General features: G+C 44.9%; 1 protein-coding gene across 2 annotated transcripts in view; it reads right to left on the reverse strand.

Moving 5' to 3' along the window:
- Positions 1-944: 944 nt before the first annotated feature.
- The window catches only part of LPCAT4 (lysophosphatidylcholine acyltransferase 4), a 189457-nt gene continuing 165382 nt past the window's right edge, over positions 945-25019 (reverse strand). Inside the window, exons 1-14 of one of the 2 annotated variants that reach the window (XM_059913717.1) lie at positions 8135-8846; positions 6729-6871; positions 6172-6392; positions 5687-5799; positions 5500-5560; positions 5159-5217; positions 4932-4966; positions 4344-4398; positions 4133-4215; positions 3742-3867; positions 3277-3409; positions 2035-2133; positions 1543-1708; positions 945-1285 (exon numbers count right to left, since the gene is read on the reverse strand). In XM_059913717.1, coding sequence (XP_059769700.1) covers positions 1131-1285; positions 1543-1708; positions 2035-2133; positions 3277-3409; positions 3742-3867; positions 4133-4215; positions 4344-4398; positions 4932-4966; positions 5159-5217; positions 5500-5560; positions 5687-5799; positions 6172-6392; positions 6729-6871; positions 8135-8248 — 1563 coding nt within the window. In that variant the 5' untranslated portion in view covers positions 8249-8846 and the 3' untranslated portion in view covers positions 945-1130. Of the gene's footprint in view, positions 1286-1542; positions 1709-2034; positions 2134-3276; positions 3410-3741; positions 3868-4132; positions 4216-4343; positions 4399-4931; positions 4967-5158; positions 5218-5499; positions 5561-5686; positions 5800-6171; positions 6393-6728; positions 6872-8134; positions 8847-25019 lie in introns of those variants that run through there. The other variant, XM_059913718.1, reaches the window with a different exon arrangement.

Below are 25019 nucleotides of genomic sequence, written 5' to 3' on the forward strand. Positions count from 1 at the left end.
AAAGGGGGTCACACTAGCTAGGCTAGAGGGGGTCCCCTTGGTGAGAGGTTGGGGGAAGTACGTTTGGAAGTTGTATGGGAAAAAAATAAAATAAAGATTTTGTTGTTGGAAAATGCTTTTCAGTGTGCCCCTTTGTATCACGTCTTTGATCTAGATCGGGTAAGATGCTGAAAAGAAAAAAGGTGAGGGCGGCCTCAGATTTGATGGACCCAGGTGACTTTCCAGCCTCATCTAGGCCCCCTGATAAGCCCTGGCACTGAGGGTCCCCCATGATTACTTTATTCCTCCCTCATCAGAAGCCTGGATGTGGTGTTGGGAGGGCTTCTTTGGATATCCTACCAGTATCTGTTTCTCTTTAAAAGTCCATGGATGGAAAAGCACTTCTTTTTAATCCGTCAGATTTCTGGGATAGATATCTATTTTCTAAATCTAACTAATTTCCATAATTGTGCCTAGACACAGCACCTTCTTTAGGGGGGCCTTTTCTTCTTCCTTGAAAAGCAGCTGGACAGAAGGGACTTATATGTCCCCAATTCATCCTGTGGCAGAAACCCCCTGGGCTGCAGGCAGGACGGTTAGTTCCTAACACAGGCCTCTGTCCCTACTATGGTGGGTGGAAACCAATCTCAGTAGGATTATTAAATATGGAATGGTAATCAGCTATTTTTTAACCTCTAATGAGGACAGAACAAGAGGGAATAAGCTGAAAAGAGGTTCGCAAGGAGGCCTGTTAGAGGGTATGACAACAGGAGGGAGGATACGAGACTTGCATGCTCCATCCGTCTGGAAGAGACGAGGACTCATCCGGCTGTGGCCAAGAGGACTGACCTTGAGAACCTTCACAATCTTCCCGTGGGCGGCCTGCAACCATTAGTCCCTTTCCTTCCCAGTTAGTGATACCGCCAATGTGACTGAGCTTCGTTTTTTTTAAATAGATATAGATATATATTTATATATAAAATAGTTTCTTACAAAATAAGACCAAACGAACAAAAAATGAAAACCAACTTAAAAAAACCAACAACGATAACCAAAAGTCAAGCAGGACAGAGACGGGCTTGAGGCCCAGGGGTGGCCTCTGGCGCTGCTCTGAGTCTGGGGGCGGGTGCGAGCCGGAGAGGTCGAGGTGCTCAGTCGCCCTTCTGCTTGGGGGCCTGCGCGGCCCCGTTGGCCAGAGCAGGGGCGCTGGCTGGGGAGGAGGCGTTTGGTGCCTGGGAGGGGCGCAGGTAGGTGCCGAAGAGCTTCCCGTGGAGCGGGTGGTGAACGGAGAAGTCCTGAAACTCACCTGCACGGCAAGAGCGAGACGGGAAAGTAAAGACCTGAGGAGGAGAGGAAGAGGTCCCCAACTCTCTTCTCAGAACTGGTACGTCCTGTTCCCTCTCATCTCAGCCTCACCGTCTCAAATCCGAGTTGACATCCTCTGCCTCCCCAGCTGGTTCCTCCCAGCCTTGCCCCTCGGAAGTCCTGTTCCCCCAGGCTGGCTGCCGGTCCTGTTCCCTCCCAGCCCAGTGCCCGCACGGGGCCTGGGAGGCCATGACTCACAGAGGGAGAGGCCCTGGCGGGCTCCTGCCTGGCACAGCTCGGCATGCAAAGTCCTGGCGGCAGGGTGGGGCGAGCCCAGCAGCAGGTGCAGGATGGTGCTGAAGCCGTCTTTGTACAGGAGGCGGCCGGGCCCCTCGGCTTGCTCCTCTTTCTCCTCGGCAAAGAGCTGGGAGGAAAAGGGACGCGAGTCAAGCTCTCTCCTCGTGCCGTCGCCCCGCACGTCCGTCTGATAGGCTTCTCCTCTTCCAAGAGTGTGGAGCCCAGGCCTCCTGCCCCCCTGGGCCCTTTCTGAATATAATCGTCACGGCTGCTGCCTTCTTCCCGTCGCCTGCGAGGCCTCGGCAGAGACGCTGGGGCTCTGCGGTTCAGACAGTGTGGCCCTGGGACGCTGAGCGCCTACCATCCGGAGGCACCTGGAGACAGCGCACCACACAGGCCTCCGGGCGGGGGAAGCACAGCCTCCACGTGCCTCCCACCCCAACGTCCTGATACCTCAAAGGCCAGGCGAGTCAGCTCCTCCAGGCTCCTGCCCCCATCCAGAGCTGCCAACGCAAGGGCCACGTCTCGGAAGTCCACCAAACCCCTGGCATCCTGGAGGGTGGAAGAGAAACCAGGGCGATGCAGGGACCAACCCCATGTCCTCCTTCCTGCTCTGGATCTCAGCTCCTCCCTCTTCTCGTCAGGCCTGGGGGTGACCCCTGTGTCCACTTCCCTCAGAACCGTGAGCCCTGAACTCTCCGGGATCTCGGACAGTTCTCTCGGGGCATGGGTTTGCCTGGTGACAAAGCTCTCCTATAAAGGGATCTCCTAGGAACGATGGAATCCCTCAGGTATGCTGAAGTTACCATCAAGTTTCTGATATACTATCAGGGCATTCTGGACCCCAAGCTGGAAAAACTGGTTCTCTTTTGACATGGCCTATGTGGGAGAACGGGTCCAACAAACTAAAAGGGGGCCACTGGCATAATTTCTTACCAAAAAACTCCCTGAGGATACCTGCTGTGTCAGATCTATGTGGGACTGGGGCACCCGGGTTTTGGTTCTGTTCTGCTACAGGCTATGATGGGAAGCTCCTTTCAGGGACTGTCTGCCCCAGTCCAAGGAATCAGCACACCTGGATCCCTCCCTGTTCCCTGAGAGGATGTTGAGAACCATGGTCTGCATCTTAGGTCAAAAAGAACTCCTTGGGACCACTGGGAGTTGTTCATAAACATTATGAACCTTCTGGGGTTACTATAATTCGACAAGACAACCTGGTTAAATCCCAGGAAATATACAGCTCACCAAGATTCTTGAGAAAGTTCAGGAATCCCCCAGAGAAGCTCTGGGATATTTTTAAAAAATCTGCCCAAGTATTACAGATACTTCTGGGTCTCAAACCCTTAACTGTCTAACCTGTCCAATGTTGTCTCCTCTGTATGTCACCTTCCCACCTAACCCTCCCCCAGTGCCCCACAAGGTCATATGATCCCCATCTCTGCCGATCTCTAAAATGCCTCAGAAATTTATGGACCTCATTGACCATCATTTCTCCATTGTTCTTCCCTGCAATGAGTAAAACATTGCTGTTCAATGCACTGGACACTCTCTATATAAAAAATGAATCTCCCAGCAGACCTCAGAAGATGTCCATCTAACAATAGCTGCTAGAGCATCCAGCCCAGACTCCAAATGGGCCATCCACACGGCTCCTCGGACAGTGTACTTAAATCTTGAGCATCCCAGCCCCTTTACCTGCTGGAAGTAGCTAAAGGCACCAGCCACCATCTGGGGGTCAGAGAGCTGTAGCTGCCTGGCAAACTCTTCCTGGCTGATCATTCGACTCCGGCCTGGCTCTGCCTCAGTGTCCACACAGCCAGGGGACAGCCTACAAGGGAATTATTGAAGGTGCAGAGCTGACTCAGTTTCCTTCTGGACACATCACCCAGCAGGACCCTGGCCTCAGCACGGGTATATGTGGTGTTTTTCTAAGATGTACTCTGACTCAGTCCCTGGAGAGCCATTCCTACTTTTGTCACTGGGGTTATTACGTATCTTTCTTTTTTCCTCCTTCCTTTTACCCCATTATCTTTTAAAAAATTCCTCTGTCTTCCCACTTTTTTTTTTTTTTCTTTTTAAAGACTCTTTTCTTCCTCCTACTCATTCTCCTTTTTCTCCTTTTTTTCTCTTGCCCATACCCTCACCTTCAAGGTCACTTACCCAGCCTTCCGAAGCACCCTTCCCAGTTCCCACAGCTGCGGCTCCAATGCCACCTTCAGCCGGCCCACCACAATCACCGGCAAGCTCCCTACAAACTCACACTCGGTGGCTGGAATGCCCAGGGCCCTACAGGATGAAGAGGGATGGAAAGCAGGGGAAATGAGGCAGAATACTCATCTGAGGGTTCATTACTGATTCTGGCCTGCCGACTATGGAGAGATCAGGCCCCTTTCACTCTCCCCTACCCCACCTCAGCGGTCCAATAGCCCTTCCCCCTGCCCTAGCCGTTCCCCTCCCCCCATGTGTGCCTCAAAACCCCAGCCCTCCTCCCCATCCTGTGGTTCCTCTGCCCTGTATATCTGTTCTAGGAAATACCCTGTGGGATACTTACTGTGCCATAACCCTCTGGACGTTGTTGGCATAGAGGGTGGGGTCCCTGCTCTCCTCCGGGCTGGGGCGGTACACAGGGAGGAACTGAAACACACACACAGAGACCTCTCACCAGGACCTCAAAGCTAGGGGTGACCACTTCTACCCTCTTCCCCCAAAGCTTCCGGGGTCAGTAGATGCCCACTCTCCCACCCAGCCCACGGGGGTCATACCTCCACATCCACGATGCTGCAGGGCTGAGAGGCTGTGAGCCAGAGGACTTTGAGTCTATGAAAAAAGAGACCTCAGAGGCTCAGCAATCTCTAACTATGGGCTCCCCGCACCCCAAGGATGGGAGTGGCAAAGTACTGTCCACCGATACAAAAATAAACTATTAGCCATACGGTCAGCTGGAAGAGTATACAGCCGGGAGGCAGAGGGGCCAGAAAGGCGGCAGGATAAGAGAGAGAACACTGCAGGTCTAGGCCAGGGAAAGAAGTGCAGGCGAGGGGGTCTGAGTAACCGGCAGAGGAAAAGAGGCAAGCCGGGTGGTGTGGACCACCGAGCGAGAAAAGCTAGGAAAGTAAGTCAAAAGTCACTATGATTACAGCAGGAATGATTAGGTGGGACAGCTTAAAGGCACTTCCAGATTATAGCAGAAGATCGGAACAAAACAGAGGGACAGGGGCATCCCCTTTTTGAGAGTTCTCTCAGTCCCAGGACGAAGAAGGGCTATTCACCTTGTCTGGAAGGTGGAAGATGCACCAGGAATTCTGTGGGACCCCACTTCCCACCCTCACCCCAGGAACACCACTACTCACACTCCAGGGCCCCTCCATGCCCAGCTGGTGGTATCCTATGTGGGAAGCAGAGGGGAGGGGAGAAAGGCATGACTTTTCTTCCCCGGAACTGGCCAATCCTTTTGGAGCAGAGGCCCTGACCCTGACCCACCCCACATGCACATCCCGTGGTGGCACAAGCGGTTTTCACTGATTCCCATCCCGGGTGGACTTGTGCTCCCCCTCCCCACTCTCGAACTAAGACTCACCAGACTGTTGGGGTAGCGGATGAGGACAGGCTGCACAGGCACCCCTGCGATGAAGGCTCCTAAATCCCGTTTCCACCCCCACCCCCCAGGCAGAGGTTAGAGACTGGAGGTAGCTAGAGGGCATGAAGTATAGGCATCTGGCTCAGCTCTACAATGAGATCTGGCCTTGCTCCATTTCATTTATAATTTTCTCCGACTCGTGGAGACTCTTCAGTGTCAGCTGGGAGGCTCCGTCTTCCTCCCTCCCCCACCCCTCCACTTCTTGGGTTATTCCAGAGTCCCTCTCCAAATCCTGGGCTCCTTTGTCCTACAGCCCTACCATCCACTGCTGTTTTATTCACCTGGTTTGAATTTAAGCAAAGCCTTCTTGTTGGAACAGGTGCCCTCAGGAAAGAATAGTACCTGGGTAAAAAAAAAAAAAAAACAATCAAGAGACCAGAATGAGGTGGGTGGAAGGGGACTAGAGGAAAAAGAAGCCTCTTCAGGAGCACATAAAAGGCGAGGAGGTCTGAAGACCCTTTTACCCACCTGGGGCCACTTGCCTCCTGAGGTAGCCCGCCTTCGGACCTCCTCCACCACCCTGCGCCGAGAAGCCGGGTCATGCCTGGATACTAGGATGGCTTGGTTGAAGCGAAGAAGGGCTGGGGTCCAGAGAGGATACAAGGAGTCACTTGGTTCTTCCCCAGGGGTAGTAACACCTGCAACCTCCCCTTCCTCAACAGTCGGAGATGCTTCCTGGTTATCTCTTTGCCCTGGGAACCCTCCTTTCATGGTGTGTTATCCCTTTTAGGGAACTGAGCAGAGCTCCCTGCTCTCTTCTAAGCACAGAGCTCAAAGTCTAGGAGGTTGCTTTCACAAATGGTGTTAATTTGCATTTCATTTGCCAGCATCAGGCAATATCCCTTCTAACTTCTCCCTCCCCCCTTGGGGCCAGTTCTCTCCAGAGTCTCTGATTCCTGTCTTTTTTCGCCCAGAGTGGTCATCTCTCCTCTTCACCCCTCTTAATCTCTCACCTCCAATGACAGGAACAGAAAGGTTCTCAGCTCGAGACACAACCTTGGGCAGGTCACAGGGCAGCAGAACAATGGGGTCAAAGAAAGTAGAGTGAGGGGCAGCAACCAGGACGGGAGCTTGAAGGCGAGAGGCCCGCTGGCCCCGAACTCGAATCCGGAGGAAACCGAGCAGGAAAAAGAGCAGGCGGCTGAGGCCCAGCACCCCGCTGTGGCACACAGTCCTGCAAGGCAAGGCTGGGCATCAGCGGCGACAGCGATCCTGACCTTCACTCACCCCCCAGGCTCAGACACCCAGGAAAGCAGGTGTCCTTCTTTTGCCCTCTATTACCTGGCAAAGGGGCTAAAGTCTCTGGTTACTTTGGGACATATCAAGGTGCAAAATTTAGAGTTGAGGTCCTGGGTACCAGGGACTGAGCTTGGCTGACTCATCTCACCTACCCAGGCTGGGTGGGAGAGCTTCGGAACCCTCCCTCCTCCTCTTCTTAAGGAGGGAGCAGAATGGATAGCAGGGAAGAGAAATGAGAAGCTGGGTCTCTGGGGGCTGGTTCCTCACTTACTTTCTCCATCCTGTAATCGGCTCCTGAAGCTGCTCCTCAGTAAGACCAGCTACTTGCAGCCAGGCAAAGGGCCAGAGGAGAAAGAGGACGATAAAGGCCAGAAGCACTCGGATGGGGGCCAGCAGTGCCCCCAGGAGGCAGAACTGCAGAGGGTGGGAGAGGAGGCCACTTCAGGGCTGAGATGCTCCCTCCAGGCTTCCCCTCTCCCACAAGGATGGACCCAGGAGCAGAGGGCCATCACCCCTGTATATCAGGAGACACGTAGTGTGGGACCAGGATATGGGACTGGAACCCAAGGTGGGATGAAGTCACCAATGAGGGAAAGAGGATAAGAGATTCATGGGATCAGGGGCCTCACTTTCCTGTCTTTCTGCTGGTCCCCATCACACCAACAAAACTGAAAGACTGTTAAGAGGATTCAGGGATAACTAGTGTGAAAGCGCCCAGCACTGTGCCTGATGTAGAGTAGGCTAGAGATAGTTCCTCCTCCCCCAACCCCCTTCCATAAATAGCTCCTACGTCTAACAGAAACCAGGTGCATAGTTCTTTCCACTTCGGGTCTGGGAGGCAGAGGGTTGGAAAACACAGAGAGGTCTACTTTTCAGACCCAGGCCAGTCTCTAGTTCTGCCCAGCAGCACTTCCCCAGTACTGGGGAAAAGGCGAGAAAAGATCTCGGCCCTGCTCCACAGGGTAGGGGTTGCCAGGAGCCAGGGTGACTCCATGGGCTGCCCTGGGGAGACTGAAGGTAAACAAACCGAGCCCCAGGAGCCGGCCTCAGGGGAGGTGAAGGCAACAGAAACCTTGGATGCTCCCTTCTCATACCACTCCCCAGCCTCCCCAGGCCGGTGCGGCCCTCCACTTCCCGTAGCCAACCCCCTTCTCCACCTCCCTCCCCCCACCCCAGCGGGAGGTGCTGCAGTGCGTGGGGGTGTGGGTGGGTAGTGGAAAGGAGGGGTCGTTGGAAGAGCACGGGGTTTCAGGCTCCGGGCCCAGAAACCTCTTCCAAGTCAGAGCCTCCTAGAAGCGCTCAGCACGCCCCTGCACCCCCACCACCACCCCCGCTATCTGTGGCCTCCACCTCCATCCTAGCCCATCGGCCTCCGCAGGATGTAATCCGCAGTCTCCAGCGTCCTCCACCTCCCCTACCCCTGGGTCCCCTGCAATCCTCCATCCTCACCTAGTCAGTTCTCACACACCTTCAGCTTGTCTATCGCCCAAGCCCGCGTCCTCTCCAGGACTCCTCGACCACCCCCCGCCGCCCCCACGTGCGCACCCCCTGACTCCCGCCCCGTAGCCTCTCACCCACCCCCTTTCCGGATCCCCATCCCCATCTGTATCAAGGCTCCAAAAGGCCTCCTTTTTCTATCCCCGCGAGTCCTTCCGACGCCCCCCGCCCATACCTTACCTTAACCCTCTGGAGGCGAGAGAGCTGTAACTCATGCACGAAGGGGTTGGGGGGCGCCGGGGGTCCGGGGGTGGGATAGAGGGGGGCCCAGTCCCCCGGACTTCCCTGGCTCATAGCGGCGGGAGAACGTGGGAGGGAGGGCACCCCAGCCCGGCCCCGGGCCCCTCTTTGCAGAGCAGCAGCTGCAGCTGCAGCAGCAGCGGCGGCGGCGGCGATCTAGCCCCGGCCCCGCCTGGTGCGGGGCGCCGAGGGGCGGGGAGCAGGCTGCGCGGTCGGGCCCGCGTTGTCAGGGAGCCGGCCGAGGGGCGGGGCTTCCAGCGCCCCGGCGCCCCTGCTCCTCCGCGCCCGCCACAGCGTCCGCAGCCCCTCGGGCCATTGTTACGAGGCGGCCGGATGCTGGAGCGCGGCGCCTGCCTGCGGGCTGACCCCGGGCCTGGCCCTCTGGGCGTCCCCCTCGGAAAACCCGGCCGGCGCCTCCCCACAGGCCTCCGGCTCGGAGCGAGTTTGGGGCGGCGAGGAGCGAGCGGAGCTGAGAACGCCCTCGGACTCCGCCCGGGCGTCGAGGTCACCCTGCAAGCACAGATCGGGGTGGGGCCCTCTGCGGATGAGAATGGAAGGGCGGGCGCGCAGTGCGCGGAGGCCGGCAGCTCGCGGCTGAGGCGGGGCCCACCACCTCTCGGAGGCCGACCACCTTTCCTTCCTGGTTGGGTCGACGCCGTCGCGCGTGGACTTGAGGCGCTCACGCCCTCTGGCGGCCGTATTGTGCCTAACAGCTCTCGGCATCCGCGTCCTGCCTGAGCTAGGCAGGGCTGCCTGTTTTGGTGTGAGGACTCCGCGAGGTGCCGGCAACCATCAAGACGCTGGTCATACATTTACCAGGGCTCAACCAGGCCTGGACGGGCAATGTGAACCTGAAAAGCTGGGATGACCCCGGACGCAGCCCTCTTTTTCCTCCTAGTCTCTTTTTTCTCTTTTTCTGTTTCTTTCTTTCCCTCGCTCCAGTGTGTAAGAGGACAAAGTAATACCCCTCATCCCCAAACTCCAAACTGTCCTAGAAAGCACATAAACTGGTTAGACCCTGGTCGTCAGGCTATGGTGAGATCAGGGAATTGGCTAGACTTTGAGATCCACAGCCAGTAGCACAATCAGAAATAGTGACAAAAAGGAGATAAGAGCCTCGTTGCTTGTGGAAAGAAGCTGCCTTCAGTTCAACTTGTTTTACTTCTCTCTTCTGCATCCCTGTCAGTCACCATTTCCTGAGGGTAATGGGAACAATGGCAGATCAATGGACTATTGGGTCATTGGGTACCATTAATCTTTTATTGGAAGGGGGACCAGGCAAAAGTCAGAAGTCACTTTACTTCTATCTAGACCCTCTTCCCTCCTTCCTTGCCCCATAATTTACCCACTTATATTCCTGCCTATATCCCTAAGAGAGCAGCCAGCATTCTCAGAGAAATAAAAGGATATCCTAGTCAGATTTATTTCTTAAAGATTTTTAGAGAAGATTCCATGGCTCTTTAATTTTAAAATTTATTTTTCCAGCTTTTTTGAGATATTATTGACATATATGTAGATTTAAGGTGTACGATGTGATTATTAGATACATGTATGTCTTTTACCTACTATTTAAAGGAGGGCACGTTCTGTGTGTCTTGGGTTTTGCAGGGTAGTTTCAATATTTTTATAATTTCGTTTTGTTTTGATTAAGGTAATTCATTAAAAGCATAATTACACATAATTTCCTTTTTACGCCTCTAATATTTTAACATAAATTATCTATAACCATACCATGAGGAGTTATTAAACTTAAGACTCAAGCCCATAGACTAATGATAATTATATGCAAATTACTATTACACATAACCACATACTATGCGGAGAAAGTTTTGGTACTAATTTCCACTTCTCTCTATGGAACAGATGAAAACCCTTAGGCAGTGTGTCTGGTTGGATTTCTGTTCTTCTGGCATTTGTTTTGTCATCTTTTATGTCTCTTGGAATGTTCTTGCTCCTTGCCAGGTTCTTACTTCGTTGTCTCGATTTCTTATCACTGATTACAGAGCAATCTCAGTCTTTGTGCCAATTCTTAATATTTTAAATGTCTTCATTAACTTCTGTTAAAATGTTCCACAAACGCGCTTGCTATTAGCAATAGTTTCTTTGTTTTTGCCAGTCTCTTCTCTGCCTCCATCTTTTTTTTTTTTTTAATAGATCTTTATTGGAGTATAATTGCTTCACAATACTGTGTTAGTTTCTGTTGCACAACAAAGCGAATCAGCCATATGCATACACACGTTCCCATATCCCCTCCCTCTTGAGCCTCCCTCATCCTCCCTATCCTACCCCTTAGGTCATCGCAAAGCACCTAGCCGATCTCCCTGTGCTATGCAGCTGCTCCCACCAGCCAACTATTTTACATTCACTAGTGTATATATGTCGATGCTACTCTCACTTCGCCCCAGCTTCGCCCTCCCACCCCGTGTCCTAGAATCCATTCTCTCTGTCTACCTCTTTATTCCTGCCCTGCAACTAGGTTCATCAGTACATTTTTTTTTTTTTTAGATTCCATATATATGCCTTAGCATACGGTATTTGTTTTTCTCTTTCTGACTTACTTCACTCTGTATGACAGTCTCTAGGTCCAACCGCCTCACTACAAATAACTCAATTTCGTTTCTTTTTATGGCTGAGTAATATTCCATTGTATATATGTGCCACATCTTCTTTATCCATTCATCTGTCGATGGACACTTTGGTTGCTTCCATCTCCTGGCTATTGTAAATAGTCCTGCAATGAACATTGTGGTACATGAGTCTTTTTGAATTATGGTTTTCTCAGGGTATATGCCTAGTAGTGGGATTGCTGGGTCGTATGGTAGTTCTATTTTTAGTTTTTTAAGGAAACTCCATACTGTTCTCCATAGTGGCTGTATCAATTTACATTCTCACCGACAGTTCTGCCTCCATCTTTTAGCTGCTCTGGTATAATTCATTCTGCCAGTGCTGGACTGCTGGGTGGGAGGTTTTATACATGTTGTCTTTTTTGTAGAGTAACTCTTTGGCTGGGACTTGCAGTAGACATGCTGATCCTTTCTCCCCTTTCCTCCTTAACAGAACTCCGATTTAGTTCAAGTATCTAGCTGCCCCACACACGCATTTGTCCCAGGGGCAGCCAGGTTGGATGGAACCCATCTGAGGTGATCCTTTTCTCCTGGTCAGGGGATGATTTGGAATGGATGAGTGATCCTGGACAATGAGACCTGAAGGAAAGTCTGCTGAGGTGCTTCTGGGAATTTTCCTCACTCTTCATGAGAATGCGTATGAATTAACACTTTATTTTTATCCTCCGAAGGTTTCTGAGTGTGACTCCTGTGACTGCTGACGCCACCTTGCAACCCTGAGGACCAACTATGACTTAGGATAGCGCAGTGGTGAGAGGCAAAGAATCTGGATCTTTGATGACAGAACTGAGCCTCTGAACAAACCAAATTGAAGTCTGAAGTACTTCTGGACTTCCTGCTACATGAGAAAATAAATTTCTGTGCCCTTTAAGCCAGTTTGAGTCAGAGATTTTGTTACGTGCAAAACCCCACTGTATTCATTTGCCATTGCTGTATAACAAATTGCTATAAAATTAGCAGCTTAAAACAGCCTCTATTTATTATCACAGTTTCTTCAGGTCAGAAGTCCAGACACAGCTTTGCTAGGTTCTCTGCCTGGGGACTCACAAAGCTGAAATCAAGGTATTGGCAGGGTCATGTTCTCTTCTGGTGGCTTTACTGGGGAAGGACCTGCTTCCAAGCCTCCTCAGTTGTTGGCAGAACTCATTTCCTTGAGGCTGTAGAATTCATGGCAGCTTGATTCTTACAGCCAGTGCCAGAGAGAGTCTCTGACCTCCAGGCCCTCTTTCAGGTCAGCCCACCCAGGACAATACTGCTTTTGATTAACTCAGAGTCAACTAATTAGGGACCAGGGTCCTTAACTACATCTGCAAAATCCATTCACTTTTGTGATATAATGTAACATAATCATGTGAGTAGTAGCCCATCACCTTTGCCATATTCTGCTGTTAGAAGCAAGTCACAGTTTGGCCTGAACTCAAGGGGAGGGAATTATACAAGGACATGAACAGTAAGGAGGAAGGAATCATAAGGCCACCCTAGAGTGTGTTTACTATAGACACTAAGGGATTCAGGGACCAGGATGAAGATTTGTTTCCCCATTGTGGAGAAATACACTTATTTTTCCTGTAAAAGTAAAAATTTTCAGAGTTTATTGTTTAACTGTCTCATGCTCACAATTAATGAGCAGTACTGAAATGCAGATTTAAACAAAAGCTCTTAGAGCATAACAGAGGGAACAACTAAGTAGAGCATGATATCTCAAGAGCAAGTTCCCTAAAGAGGGTCATTTGAATTAGATCTTGATGAATAAGTAGTAGTTTGTAAAGAGGTTGGGAAAGAACAAATCAGACAGAAAAGGAGCACTTACTCATGGACAGGAGAAAGTTAATGAGGGTTTGAACACAGCCATGTGGTCAGATTGCTGGGTGATTGGGGGTGGGGATGGAGACTGAAAGATATTGTGCAAAGCCTTTAAAACATTCTAAATAATTTGTGCTTATTCCTACCTCTAGTAGAGAGTAAGCTGAGGTCAAATAGGACACAGCAGTGTTCAGTGGAAGTTCTGTAGACATCTATATAGTAATATGTATAATCACACATATTGTGTGGTTACATAAACAATGTGAGTTCTATTTATTCAGCTTGCAGATAATATTTGTTTTTTTTATACAAATTTCTAGACTCCTTGAAATTACTCCATGCAGTGGTATACCTAGCATATTTGAAACCTGGATGGGGCCTTCATGATGGGATTAGCACCCTTTAAGAAGAGGGGCCAAGCAGCTTGTAGTGTCTCTCTGACCTGTGAAGACACACTGAGAAGGCTGATGTCTGTAAGCCAGGTAGAGAGCACTGTAACCTCACTGTAAATGGACCATGATCTCAGACTTCCAACCTTCAGAACTGTGAGAACATTTCTGTTTCTTAAGCCACCCTTGGCATTTTGTTATGGCAGCTGAGCTGACTGTTATCGGGACTTCCCTGGTGGTGCAATGGGTAAGACTCACGCTCCCAATGCAGGGGGCCTGGGTTCAATCCCTGGTCAGGGAGGTAGATCCCGCATGCATGCTGCAACTAAGAGTTCACGTGCCACAACTAAGAAGTCCGCATGCCGCAACAAAGATCCCGCATGCCGCGACTATCCTGGCGCAGCCAAAATAAATAAATAAATAATCTAAAAAAGACACTATTACCACATTATCTCAAATCTACTATTTAAACATGAGAATATGTACTACCACAGGGGCTGGAGACATGAAGGGTGCTTGAAGTAATCTGGAACGATTCTGGACCTTTGCAACTTACTCTCTAAATGAATGAGAATTGCTACCGAGTCCACTTGTGTCTGGGGGCAATTGTATAACTGGGAGTTTTTTGAGTTAAATTCTGTGTAGAATATGATGTTCACTGAAGGATAAGTAGTAAAAATATTCAACTTGAAGCTTAAATAAATATTATTAAAACTCAAAAGTAACCATGGCAATGTTTAAAATTTGGACCCATAGGATATTTTTTTGGAGGGATAATTTATCCCTGACATTGTTCAGAATTGCTGGTGCATAGGGATAATAAATTGCTGACTGATTTTTGGCCAGTTTTATTATTCTTTTTAAATTCTCTACAGACAATGCATACTCTTGTTGCCTGCACCTGGGGCTGACTCCGTCCATCAGCTTGCTCTTGGTACCCTACTGACTCCATGATGTTGTAGGTGCTTGTTTCACAGGTTAAGAACCACTGGTCTAGCTTGGGAGACTAGGAAGATTTAGGGTTGATATGGTTTAAACATATTCATTGGGAGGCACCAGCCAGTTCCAGGTGGCACTGTCTAGTAGGCTTTAAAAATGTGGATCTGGGGCTCAGGGATGGAGATAAAGATTTTGGAGAAGCCTACGCATCTGGTAGAGAAATTGAAATCAGGAGTGTGGGATCAGATATATTTCTATTTGTTTCCGAATTGCCTTAAATCAACAGGGAATTCTTCTGACAACCATCTTGCCTGTTTTCAATCTAATAAGAGAAATATTTATTAACCTATTGAACCATTTTATGAAATCTCAGTAAGCAAGAAGTTCATTTAATACCAAGCCAGATTCTTTTTTTAGGGAGCTAACAGGCTGGACTTTTCCTTGGTAGGGATAGCACAGTTTTTATGTCTTCATTCTAGGTTCACAAAGAGTGTCCTTGGAGGGATTAGAGATTGGGAAAAAAATCACAGTTAAACTTCAAAATATTCAAAAATATTCAAGATAGGCTTGAGATGAGAAAAATAGTTTCAAAAAGGGAGCTTACTGAATAAGGGCACATGTGAGAGGGAAGAGGGGTGATTCCATCTCTGTGATCCTGAGTGTAGCACAGTGCTGAGTGTACCTATGTTTAATAAATGTTTTCTGATGTTTGAGAGTCTCAGATATTTTGTTTGTTTGTTTGTTTGGCTGCGTCAGGTCTTAGATGCAGCGTGTGGGATCTTTTGTTGCAGTGTGCAGTCTCTTCGTTGTGGCGCACAGGCTTCTCTCTAGTTGTGGCGTGTGGGTTTTCTCTCTCTAGGTATGGCACACAGGCTCCAGAGCGCATGGGCTCTGTAGTTTGTGGCACACAGGCTCTCCCGTTGAGGCACGTGAGCTCAGTAGTTGTGGCACGTGGGGTTAGTTGCCCTGTGGCATCTGGGATCTTAGTTCCCCAACCAGGGATCAAACCCACATCCCCTGTGTTGGAAGGCGGATTCTTTACCACTGGACCACCAGGGAAGTCCTGAGCCTCAGATTTTTAAAAAGGCAATAGATGATGTAGATCTCAGACATCCCCTGTTCCTCCATGAGTTGCTCAAATTCAGGGACCTGGAATAATGGCCACTGATCACTGTATCTGAGTGACTACTTTGAGATCTGCATTCACAGTGAACTTTATAGAATGCTAGGCCACTATATAAAAGAATATCTTTTGCATTTATGCAGATACATTGCTGTCTGAGCAATTTTTTCCAGCCTTGGTTTTATATTTGCACAAATCCTTCCTGGAGATAATGGTATGAATTTGAGTTGCCAGAGTGAGATTGGTTCAGAATAAAGTAAACAGTCTTGAATTTGGCACCACAAAATAATTCATGGGACTGTTGTCCAGTAACTCCTTTGCTTGGGGCATATACCCACCCACTCTTTCCCACGTCCCCTCTGTCTAATGTTAGCTGCCCCTGCAGCCACTCCCTTCGACCACTTCTTCATCCTGAGCTTTCCAGTTTTCTGGTGACAACGAAAAAGTTCTGTTTCCTGCCCTCTGCTTTTTCACTAAGAAATACCATTTAAATTTTGATGAAATATCTAAGAACTAGCAATGATTTATGGGAGAGAACTAGGTTAGGGACTGTGTGAGGTGGTGGTGGAATGTGTAAAGAGGCAAAGCAAAGCATGTATTCAAGTATTATCATCTCCATTAGGCCTAGCACAGTGTCTGGCAGAAAGTAAGTGCTTCATAATTATTATTGTTGGCTAAATGCATAGTAATATTTATTGCTTTTTTATGCCAGAGTTCACAAAATTCTCTTGTTGGCTCACAATCAGAAGACATAAAATAGAATATAAACAGGATCAAAGAATTAGCGGAGTAGGAATGGAGATGGCAGAGTAGGAGGACACGGAACTCACCTCCCCCCACAAACACATAAAAAAATCCATCTGTATGTGGAACAGTTCTTACTGAAAACTAACTGGGGACTAGCAGAAAGCTTGCTTGCTTCCAAAGCAGGGTGGGGGAATTCCCTGGTGGCCCAGTGGTTAAGACTCCTTGCTTTCACTGCTGAGGGTCCGGGTTCAATCACTGGTTGGGGAACTAAGACCCCACAAGCCATGCAGTGTGGCAAATAAACAAATAAATAAAATAAAGCAGGTGGAAAGGACAGATTGAGACCATGTGGCTGGCTGACTGGTTTCCTGGCGACTGCCCTGGCATGTACCCCAGCCTGAGCCAACTAAACACTCCAGCATCATTTGCCTTGCATTGCAGCTCCACACTGGAGTGAGGGCTTCCATAACCAAGGAAAAATCTTGGCTGTGAGATGCTGTGGTGGCTCAAACCCTAAGCAGAGTCTGAACAAGGAGGGGTCAACAATTGCTGGTGATCACAGGCAGCACATCAGAGGCAGACCACATCTCTGATGGTGGCTAGACCGCCATACCCCATGCCCCACTCTTGCCAAATACCCACACTGGCCCCTCTTGCTCTAACACTGCTCCTCCCTGAGGCTGAGGGTGCTGGTGTTGGGAGGGGAAAGAGCATACACTTAAAGAGAACAGAGCCAGCTAGGACCAGACCCTCAGGGTTTCAAATCCAGAAACTTGGGACCCGACTCCACCCCTAATAGGGCAGTGACAGCCACAAAGCAGAGGGGAAGAACCACGTCACACCTGGCTCAGGCCCTAGCCCTCACATGTCCAGCCCCACCTCCTACCAAGGTGAGAGCTGCCAGCACACCCTGATGAATGATGTGACATCAAATCCAGCTCTCCCACCAAAGCCACTGGGCAAAAACAGACTGTATAGTGTTGCTCCTATATAAGGACCCACTTCAAGGCTAACATAGTTAACTGTTTCATCTAATTTCATAGAGTCAGAGAAAGATAAGCAAAATGAGAAGACAGAGGAATTTGTCTCAACTGAAAGAGCAAGAGAAAACCCCTGAAAAAAACAACTAATGAAACAAGTAAATAATTTGCTAAATAAAGAACTCAAAGCATTAGTAATAAGAATGCTAACTGAATTAGGGAAAAGAATAGATACACACAGTAAGAATTTTAACAAGGATCTAGAAAATATAAAAAGGAACAAGTGAGAGCTGAAGGATACAATAACTGAAATGAAAAACACACTAGAAGGAGTAAACAGTAGACTAGGTGATACAGAAGAATGTATAAGTGATTTGGAAGATAGAATAATGGAAACCACCCAATCCGAACAGCAAAAAGAAAAACAAATTAAAAAAAAGAAAACAGTTTAAGGGTTCCTTGGGATAATATCAAGCATACCAACATTTGCATTATAGGGGTCCCAGAAGCAGAAAAGAGAGAGAATGGGGTCAAAAATGTATTTAATGAAACTACGGCTGAACACTTCCCAAGCCTAAGGAAGAAATAGATATCCAGGTATAGGAAGCACAGAGGGTCCCAAACAAGATGAACACAAACAGACCCATACAAAGACATATCATATTTAAAATGGTAAAAGTTAAAGAGAGAGAATTCTAAAGGCAGCAAGGGAAAAATAAAGAGTGATATACAAGGGAACCCCCATAAAGCTAAGTTGATTTATCTGCAGAAACTTTGCAGACCAGAAGGGAGTGGCATGATATATTTAAAGTGCTGAAAGGGAAAAACCTGCAACCTAGGATACTCTACCCAGTAAGATTATTATTTAGAATTGAAGGAGAGATAAAGAACTTTTCAGACAAGCCAAAACTGAAAGAGTTCATCAATACTAAACTGACTCTAAAAGAAATGTTAAAATCCTTCTCTAAGTGGAAAAGGCTGTAACAAGAAGTATCTATAGGAAAGGAAAAATACCACTAGTAAAGGCAAATATATAGTAAAAGCTGATATCAACTACTTTAATAAGCTAGTACAAAGATTAAAAGACAAAAAAAGTAAAATCTAGTATAACTACTGTAATCAGAAAAGAGATACACATGAAGTTGTAAAATATGACATCAAAACTAAAAAGTATGGGGAAGAGAGTAAAAAGCGTATATCTTTTAGAATGTGTTTGCAACATATAAATACAATTATAGGTCAACATACATGAACTCCATGGTAATCACAAATCGAAACCCTACAACAGATACACAAAAATAAGAGAGAAAGAAACACAAACATACCATTAAAGAAAATCATCAGGGAATTCCCTGGTGAACTCCATGCTTTCATTGCCGAGGGTGTGGGTTTGATCCCTGGTTGGGGAACTAAGATCCCACAAGCCATGCGGTGCAGCAAAAGAAAAAAAAAAAAAAGAAAATCATCAAACTACAAGGGAAGAAACTAAAAGAAGAAGAAAAGAACAGGGAAGAATTACGAAAACAATCCAAAAAAGGTATTAAATGGCAGTAAGTACATACCTATCAATAATTACTTTAAATGTCACTGGACTAAATGCTCCAATTAAAAGATATAGGGTAGCTGATAGGATAAAAAAAACAAGACTCATCCAAATGCTGCTTATCAGAGACTCACTTCAGAGCTAAAGACACATATAGACTGGAAGTGAGGGGATGAAAAAAGATATTTCACACAAATGCAAAGGACATGAAAGTGGGGGTAACAATATTCATATCAATCAAAGCAGTCTCTAAAACAAAGTCTATAACAAAGACAAAGAAGGGCATTATGTAGTGACAAAGGAATCAATACAAGAAGAGGATACTATGCTTGTTAACATGCATGTACCCAACACAGGAGCACCTAAACATATAAAGCAAATATTAATGACATAAAGGGAGAAATTGACAACCATACCATAATATTAGGAGACGTTAATACTCCACTGGCATTAATGGACAGATCACCCAGACAGAAACAAGTAGGTGAACAGTGGTCTTAAGTGACACAATAGACCAGTTGGACTTAATAGATATCTATAGGATATTCCATCAAAAAACAACAGAATATACATTCTGTTCAAGTTCACATGGAACGTTCTCTAGGATAGATCACATGCTTGGCCACAAAACAAGTCTCAATGAATTTAAGAACATAGAAACTACATGAAGCATTTTTTCCAACCACAGTGGTATGAAAATGGAACTAGAAATCAATTACAGGAAGAAAAATGGGAAAAACACAAACCTGTGGATTCTAAACAACATGCTACTAAAAAACCAGTGGGTCAATGAAGAAATCAAAGAGGAAATCAGAAAATACCTTGAGACAAATGAAAATGGAAACACAACCCTTCAAAATCTATGGCATGCAGAAAAAGCAGTTCTAATAGCAACATTTATAGCAATACAGACCTACCTCAAGAAACAAGAAAAATCTGAAATAGACAACCTAACCTTCCATCCAAAGGAATTAGAAAAGAAAAACAAACAAAGCCCAAAGTTAGCAGAAGGAAGGAAATCATAAAGATCAGAGAGGAAATAAATAAAAGAGACCCCAAAAAACAACAGAAAAGAACAATGAAAGCAAGACCTGTTATTTAAAAAAGATAAACAAAACTGATAAACCTTTAGCCAGGCTCATCAAGAAGAAAAGAAGGAAGACCCAAATAAACAAAATAAGAAATGCAAGAGAAGAACTTAAACCTGATATTACAGAGACACAAAAAAATCATAAGAGAATACTACAAATCGTTATATGTCAACAAATTGGAGAACCTAGAAGAAATGGATAAATTTCTAGAAACAAACAACTTGCCAAGACTGAATCTGGAAGAAATAGACAATCTGCACAGACCAATCACTTGTAGTGATATTGAATTTGTAATAAAAATATCTCTCAGCAAACAAGAGTCCAGAACCAGACGTTATACTACAAAGCTACTGTAATCAAAACAGCACAGTACTGGCACAAAAACAGACACATAGATCAATGGAACAGAATAGAGAGCCAAGAAATTAACCCACTTATGGTCAATTAAACACTTATGGTCAATTAATCTCCAGCAAAGGAGACAAGAATATACAATGGGGAAAAGACATCTCTTCACTAAGTGGAACTAGGAAAACTGGACAGCTACATGTAAAAGAATGCAATTAGAACATTTCCTCACACCATGTACAAAAATAAAGTCAAAATGGATTAAAGACTTAAATGTAAGACATGAAACTATAATACTCCTAGAGGAAAACTCTTTGACTTAAATTGTAGCAATATTTTTTTTGGATCTGTCTACTAAGGCAAAAGAAACAAAAGAAAAAAATAAACAAATGGGACCTAATTAAACTCAAAAGCTTTTGCACAGCAAAGGAAATCATTGACAAAATAAAAAGACAACCTACTGAATGGGAGAAAATATTTGCAAATGATATGAGTGATAAGGGGTTAATATCCAAAGTTTATAAACAGCTCATACAAGTCAATATAAAAAAAAGAACCCAAATAAAAAAGTGGACAGAAGACTTGAATAGACATTTTTCTAAAGAAAATATACAGATGGCCAATAGGCACATGAAAAAATGCTCAACATTGCTAATCATCAGAGAAATGCAAATCAAAACCACAATTAGATATCACCTAACACCTATCAAAATGGCTATCATTAGAAAACCCTAAAGACTCTACACAAAAACTATTAGAACTGATAAATGAATTCAGTAAGGTAGCAGGATACAAGATTAATATACAGAAATTTGTTGCATTTCTTTACACTAAAATTGAGATAACAGAAAGAGAAAGTAAAAAAAAATCCTGTTTAAAGTCACATAAAAAAAAATACCTAGGGACTTCCCTGGTGGTCCAGTGATTAAGAATCTGTGCTTCCAATGGAGGGGGCACAGGTTTGAGCCCTGGTCAGGGAACTAAGATCTCACATGCCACGTGGTGCAGCTAAAAAAAAAAAAAAAAAAAAAAAGGCAAATACAATACAATAAAATACCTAGGAATAAACCTAACCAAGGAGGTGAAAGACATATATACCCCAAACTATAAAACACTGATAAAAAAAATCGAAGATGATTCAAGGAAATGAAAAGATATCCCATGATCTTTGACTGGAAGATTTAATATATTCAAAATGGCCATATTACCCAAAGCAATCTACAGATTTAAGTTATCCCTATCAAATTACCCATGACATTTTTCACAGAACTGGAACAAATAATCCTAAAATCCATATGGAACCACAAAAGACCCAGAATTGCCAAAGCAATCCCAAGGAAAAAAAAGAAAGCTGGAGGCATAACCCTTACAGACTTCAGACAATACTACAAAGCTACAGTAATCAAAGTAGCATAGTACTGGCACAAAAACAGACATATGGATCAATGGAACAGAACAGAGAGCCCAGAAATAAACCCACACAACTATGGTCAATTAATCTTCGACAAAGGAGGCAAGAATATACAATGGAGAAAAGACAGTCTTTTCAGCAAATAGTGCTGGGAAACTTGGACAGCCGCATGTAAATCAATGAAGTTAGAACACTCCCTCGTACCATACATAAAAATAAACTCAAAATGGCTTAAAGACTTAAATATAGGACAGGGCACTGTAAAACTCCTAGAAGAGAACATAGGCAAAACATTCTCTGACATAAATCGTAGCAGTGTTTTCTTAAGTCAGTCTCCCAAGGCAAGAGAAATAAAAGCAAAAATAAACAGATGGGACCTAATCAAACTTATAAGCTTTTGCACAGCAAAGGAAACTACAAACAAAATGAAAAGACAACCTATGTTCTGGGAGAAAATATTTGCAAACAATGTGACTGACAAGGGCTTAATTTTCAGAATATACAAATAGCTCATACAACTCAATAACAAATAAACAAATAACCCAATCAAAAAATGGGCAGAACACTTAAATAGACATTTCTCCAAAGAAGACATACAGATGGCCAACAGGCCCATGAAAAGATGCTCAACATTGCTAATTATTAGAGAAATGCAAATCAAAAGTACAATGAGATATCACCTCACACTGGTCAGAATGGTTGTCATCAAAATGTCTGCAAATAACAAAAATTGGAAATGGTGTGGAGAAAAGGGAACCCTTGTACACTGTTGGTGGGACTGTAAATTGTGCAGCCATTATGGAGAACAGTATGGAGGTTCCTTAAAAAGCCAAAAATAGAGTTACCATATGATCTAGCAATCCCATTTTGGGGTATATATCCAGAAAAGATGAAAATGCAAATTGAAAAAGATGAAAGCTCTATTTCAAAAATATGCACCCCAGTGTTCACAGAGGCACTATTTACAATAGTGAAGACACAGAAGCAACCTAAATGTCCATTGTCAGATGAATAGATAAAGAAGATGTGGTACATATATACAATGGAATACTACTCAGTCATAAAAAAGAATGAAATAATGGCATTTGCAGCAACATGGATGGACCTAGACGTTATCATACTAAGTGAAGTAAGACAGAGAAAGACAAATATCATATGATATCACTTATATGTGGAATCTAAAGTATGATGCAAATGAACTTGTTTATGAAACAGAAACACAGACATAGAAAGCAAACTTATTGTTACCAAAGGGGATGGGGGTGGGAGGGAGATAAATTGGGAGTTTGGGATTAACAGAGGCACAGTACCATATGTAAAATAGATAGACAACAAGGATTTACTGTATAGCACAGTGAACTATATTCAATATCTTGTAATAAACTATAATGGAAAAGAATTGAAGAAAAAGAATATAGATATATACATACATATAATTGTATAAGCGAATCACTTTGCTTTACACCTGAAACTAATACAATATTGTAGATCAACTATCTTCAGTTACAAAAAATAGCTATCATCAAAAAGTCTACAAATAACAAATTTGGTGAGGATGTGGAGAAAAGGGCACCCTAGTACACTGCTGGTGGGAATGTAAAATGGTGCAGCCAGCATGGAGAACAGTATGGAGGGTCCTCCATAAACTAAAAATAGAGCTACCACATGTTCGAGCAATTCTACTGCTGGGTATATAGCCGAAGAAAATGAAAACCCAAATCTTTTTGCTTTCGTTTTTATAAGTAATTTATTTTTCATTGAAGTATAGTTGATTTACAGTGTTGTGTTAGTTTCTGGTGTACAGCAAAGTGATTCAGTTATATATATTCTTTTTCATATTCTTTTCCATTATGGTTTTTTACAGGATATTGAATATAGTTCCCTGTGCTACACAGTAGGACCTCGTTGTTTATCTATTTTATTTATAGTAGTTTGTATCTGCTATTTCCAGACTCCTTATTTATCCCTCCCCCACCCTCTTTTCCCCTTTGGTAACCATAGGTTTGTTTTTTATGTCTGTGCGTCTGTTTCTGTAAATAAGTTCATTCTTATCATATTTTAGATTCCACATTTAAGTGATATCATATAATATTTGTCTTTGTCTGACTTATTTCACTTAGGATGGTAACATCTAGGTCCACCCATGTTGCTGCAAATGGCATTCTTTCTTTCTTTTTTATGGCTGAGTATTATTCTATATATATACTCAGCCATATATATATATATATATATATATATATATATATATATATATATGTATATATATACACCACATCTTTTTTATCCATTCATCTGTCAATGGACATTTTGGTTACTTCCATGTCTTGGCTGTTGTAAATAGTGCTGCAATGAACACTGGGATGCATGTATCTTTTCAAATTAGAGTTTTCTCCAGATATATGCCCAGGAGTGGGATTGCTGGATCATATTGTGACTCTATTTTTAGTTTATTAAGGAACCTCCAGACTGTGAAAACACCAGTTCTAAAAAATACACGCACCCCAGTGTTCATAGCAGCATTATTTACAACAGCCAAGATATGGAAGCAACATGTGTTCATAAAAAGATGAGTGGCTAGAGATGTGAGATCTATATCTATATCTATATCTGTATCTATATCTATATATACACACAAACATATATATATATAAAATGGAATATTACTCAGCTATAAAAAGAATCAAATTCTGCCTTTTGCATTAATGTGCATGTACCTAGAAGATATTATGCTTAGTGAAATAAGTCAGACAGAGAAAGACAAATACTCTGTTATCACTTATATGTGGAATCTAAAAAAAAGAACAAAAACAAACGTATATAATAAAACAGAAAAAGACATAGATATAGAGAACAAGCTAGTGGTTACCAGTGAGGAGAAAAAAGTGGGGAGGGGCAAGAGAGCAGGATAGCATTAAGAGACACAAATTACTACGCATAAAATAAATAAGAGGGGGCTTCCCTGGTGGTGCAGTGGTTAAGAATCCGCTTGCCAATGCAGGGCACACGAGTTCGAGCCCTGGTCCGGGAGGAGCCCACATGCCGCGGAGCAACTAAGCCCGTGTGCTCTAGAGCCCGCGTGCCACAGCTACTGAAGCCCGGGCGCCTACAGCCCGTGTGCCTCAGAAAGAGAAGCCACCACAATGAGAAGCCCGCACACTGAAACGAAGAGTAGCCCCCGCACAGCAACGAAGACCCAACGCAGCCAAAAATAAATGAAGACTTGACCTTTAAAAAAAAAAAAAAAATAAATAAATAAGAAAAAAGGATATATTGTACAGCACAGGGAAATATAGCCATTATTTTGAATAATTTTAAATGGACTATAATCTATAAAAATTGAAACACTGTGTTGTACACCTGAAAATAATAGGTGTTAGTTTCCATATCACTCAGACTTCAATTAAAAGAAAAAGATCAAAGAATCAGAACCAGGGAAAATATAAGTAAGAATAAACAGAATACTATATTCAGTAAGAGTAACTTATTTTATTTCCTCTCATTAGTTTTATTATTTATTTTTATATGTAATTTTAGCTTTATTTATTTATTTATTTATTTATGGCTGCATTGGGTCTTTGTTGCTGAGAGTGGGCTTTCTCTAGTTGTGGTGAGTGGGGGCTACTCTTCATTGCATTGTGAGGGCTTCTCATTTTGGTGGGTCTCTTGTTGTGGAGCACAGGCTCTAGGCACGTGGGTTTCAGTAGTTGTGGCATGTGGGCTCAGTAGTTGTGGCTCACAGGCTCTAGACTGCAGGCTCAGTAGTTGTGGCACACGGGCTTAGTTGCTCCACGGCATGTGGGATCTTCCCGGACCAGGGATCGAACCCA

This window comes from Balaenoptera ricei, chromosome 2 (genome assembly GCF_028023285.1).
Source record: "Balaenoptera ricei isolate mBalRic1 chromosome 2, mBalRic1.hap2, whole genome shotgun sequence".
Lineage (NCBI taxonomy): Eukaryota > Metazoa > Chordata > Mammalia > Artiodactyla > Balaenopteridae > Balaenoptera > Balaenoptera ricei.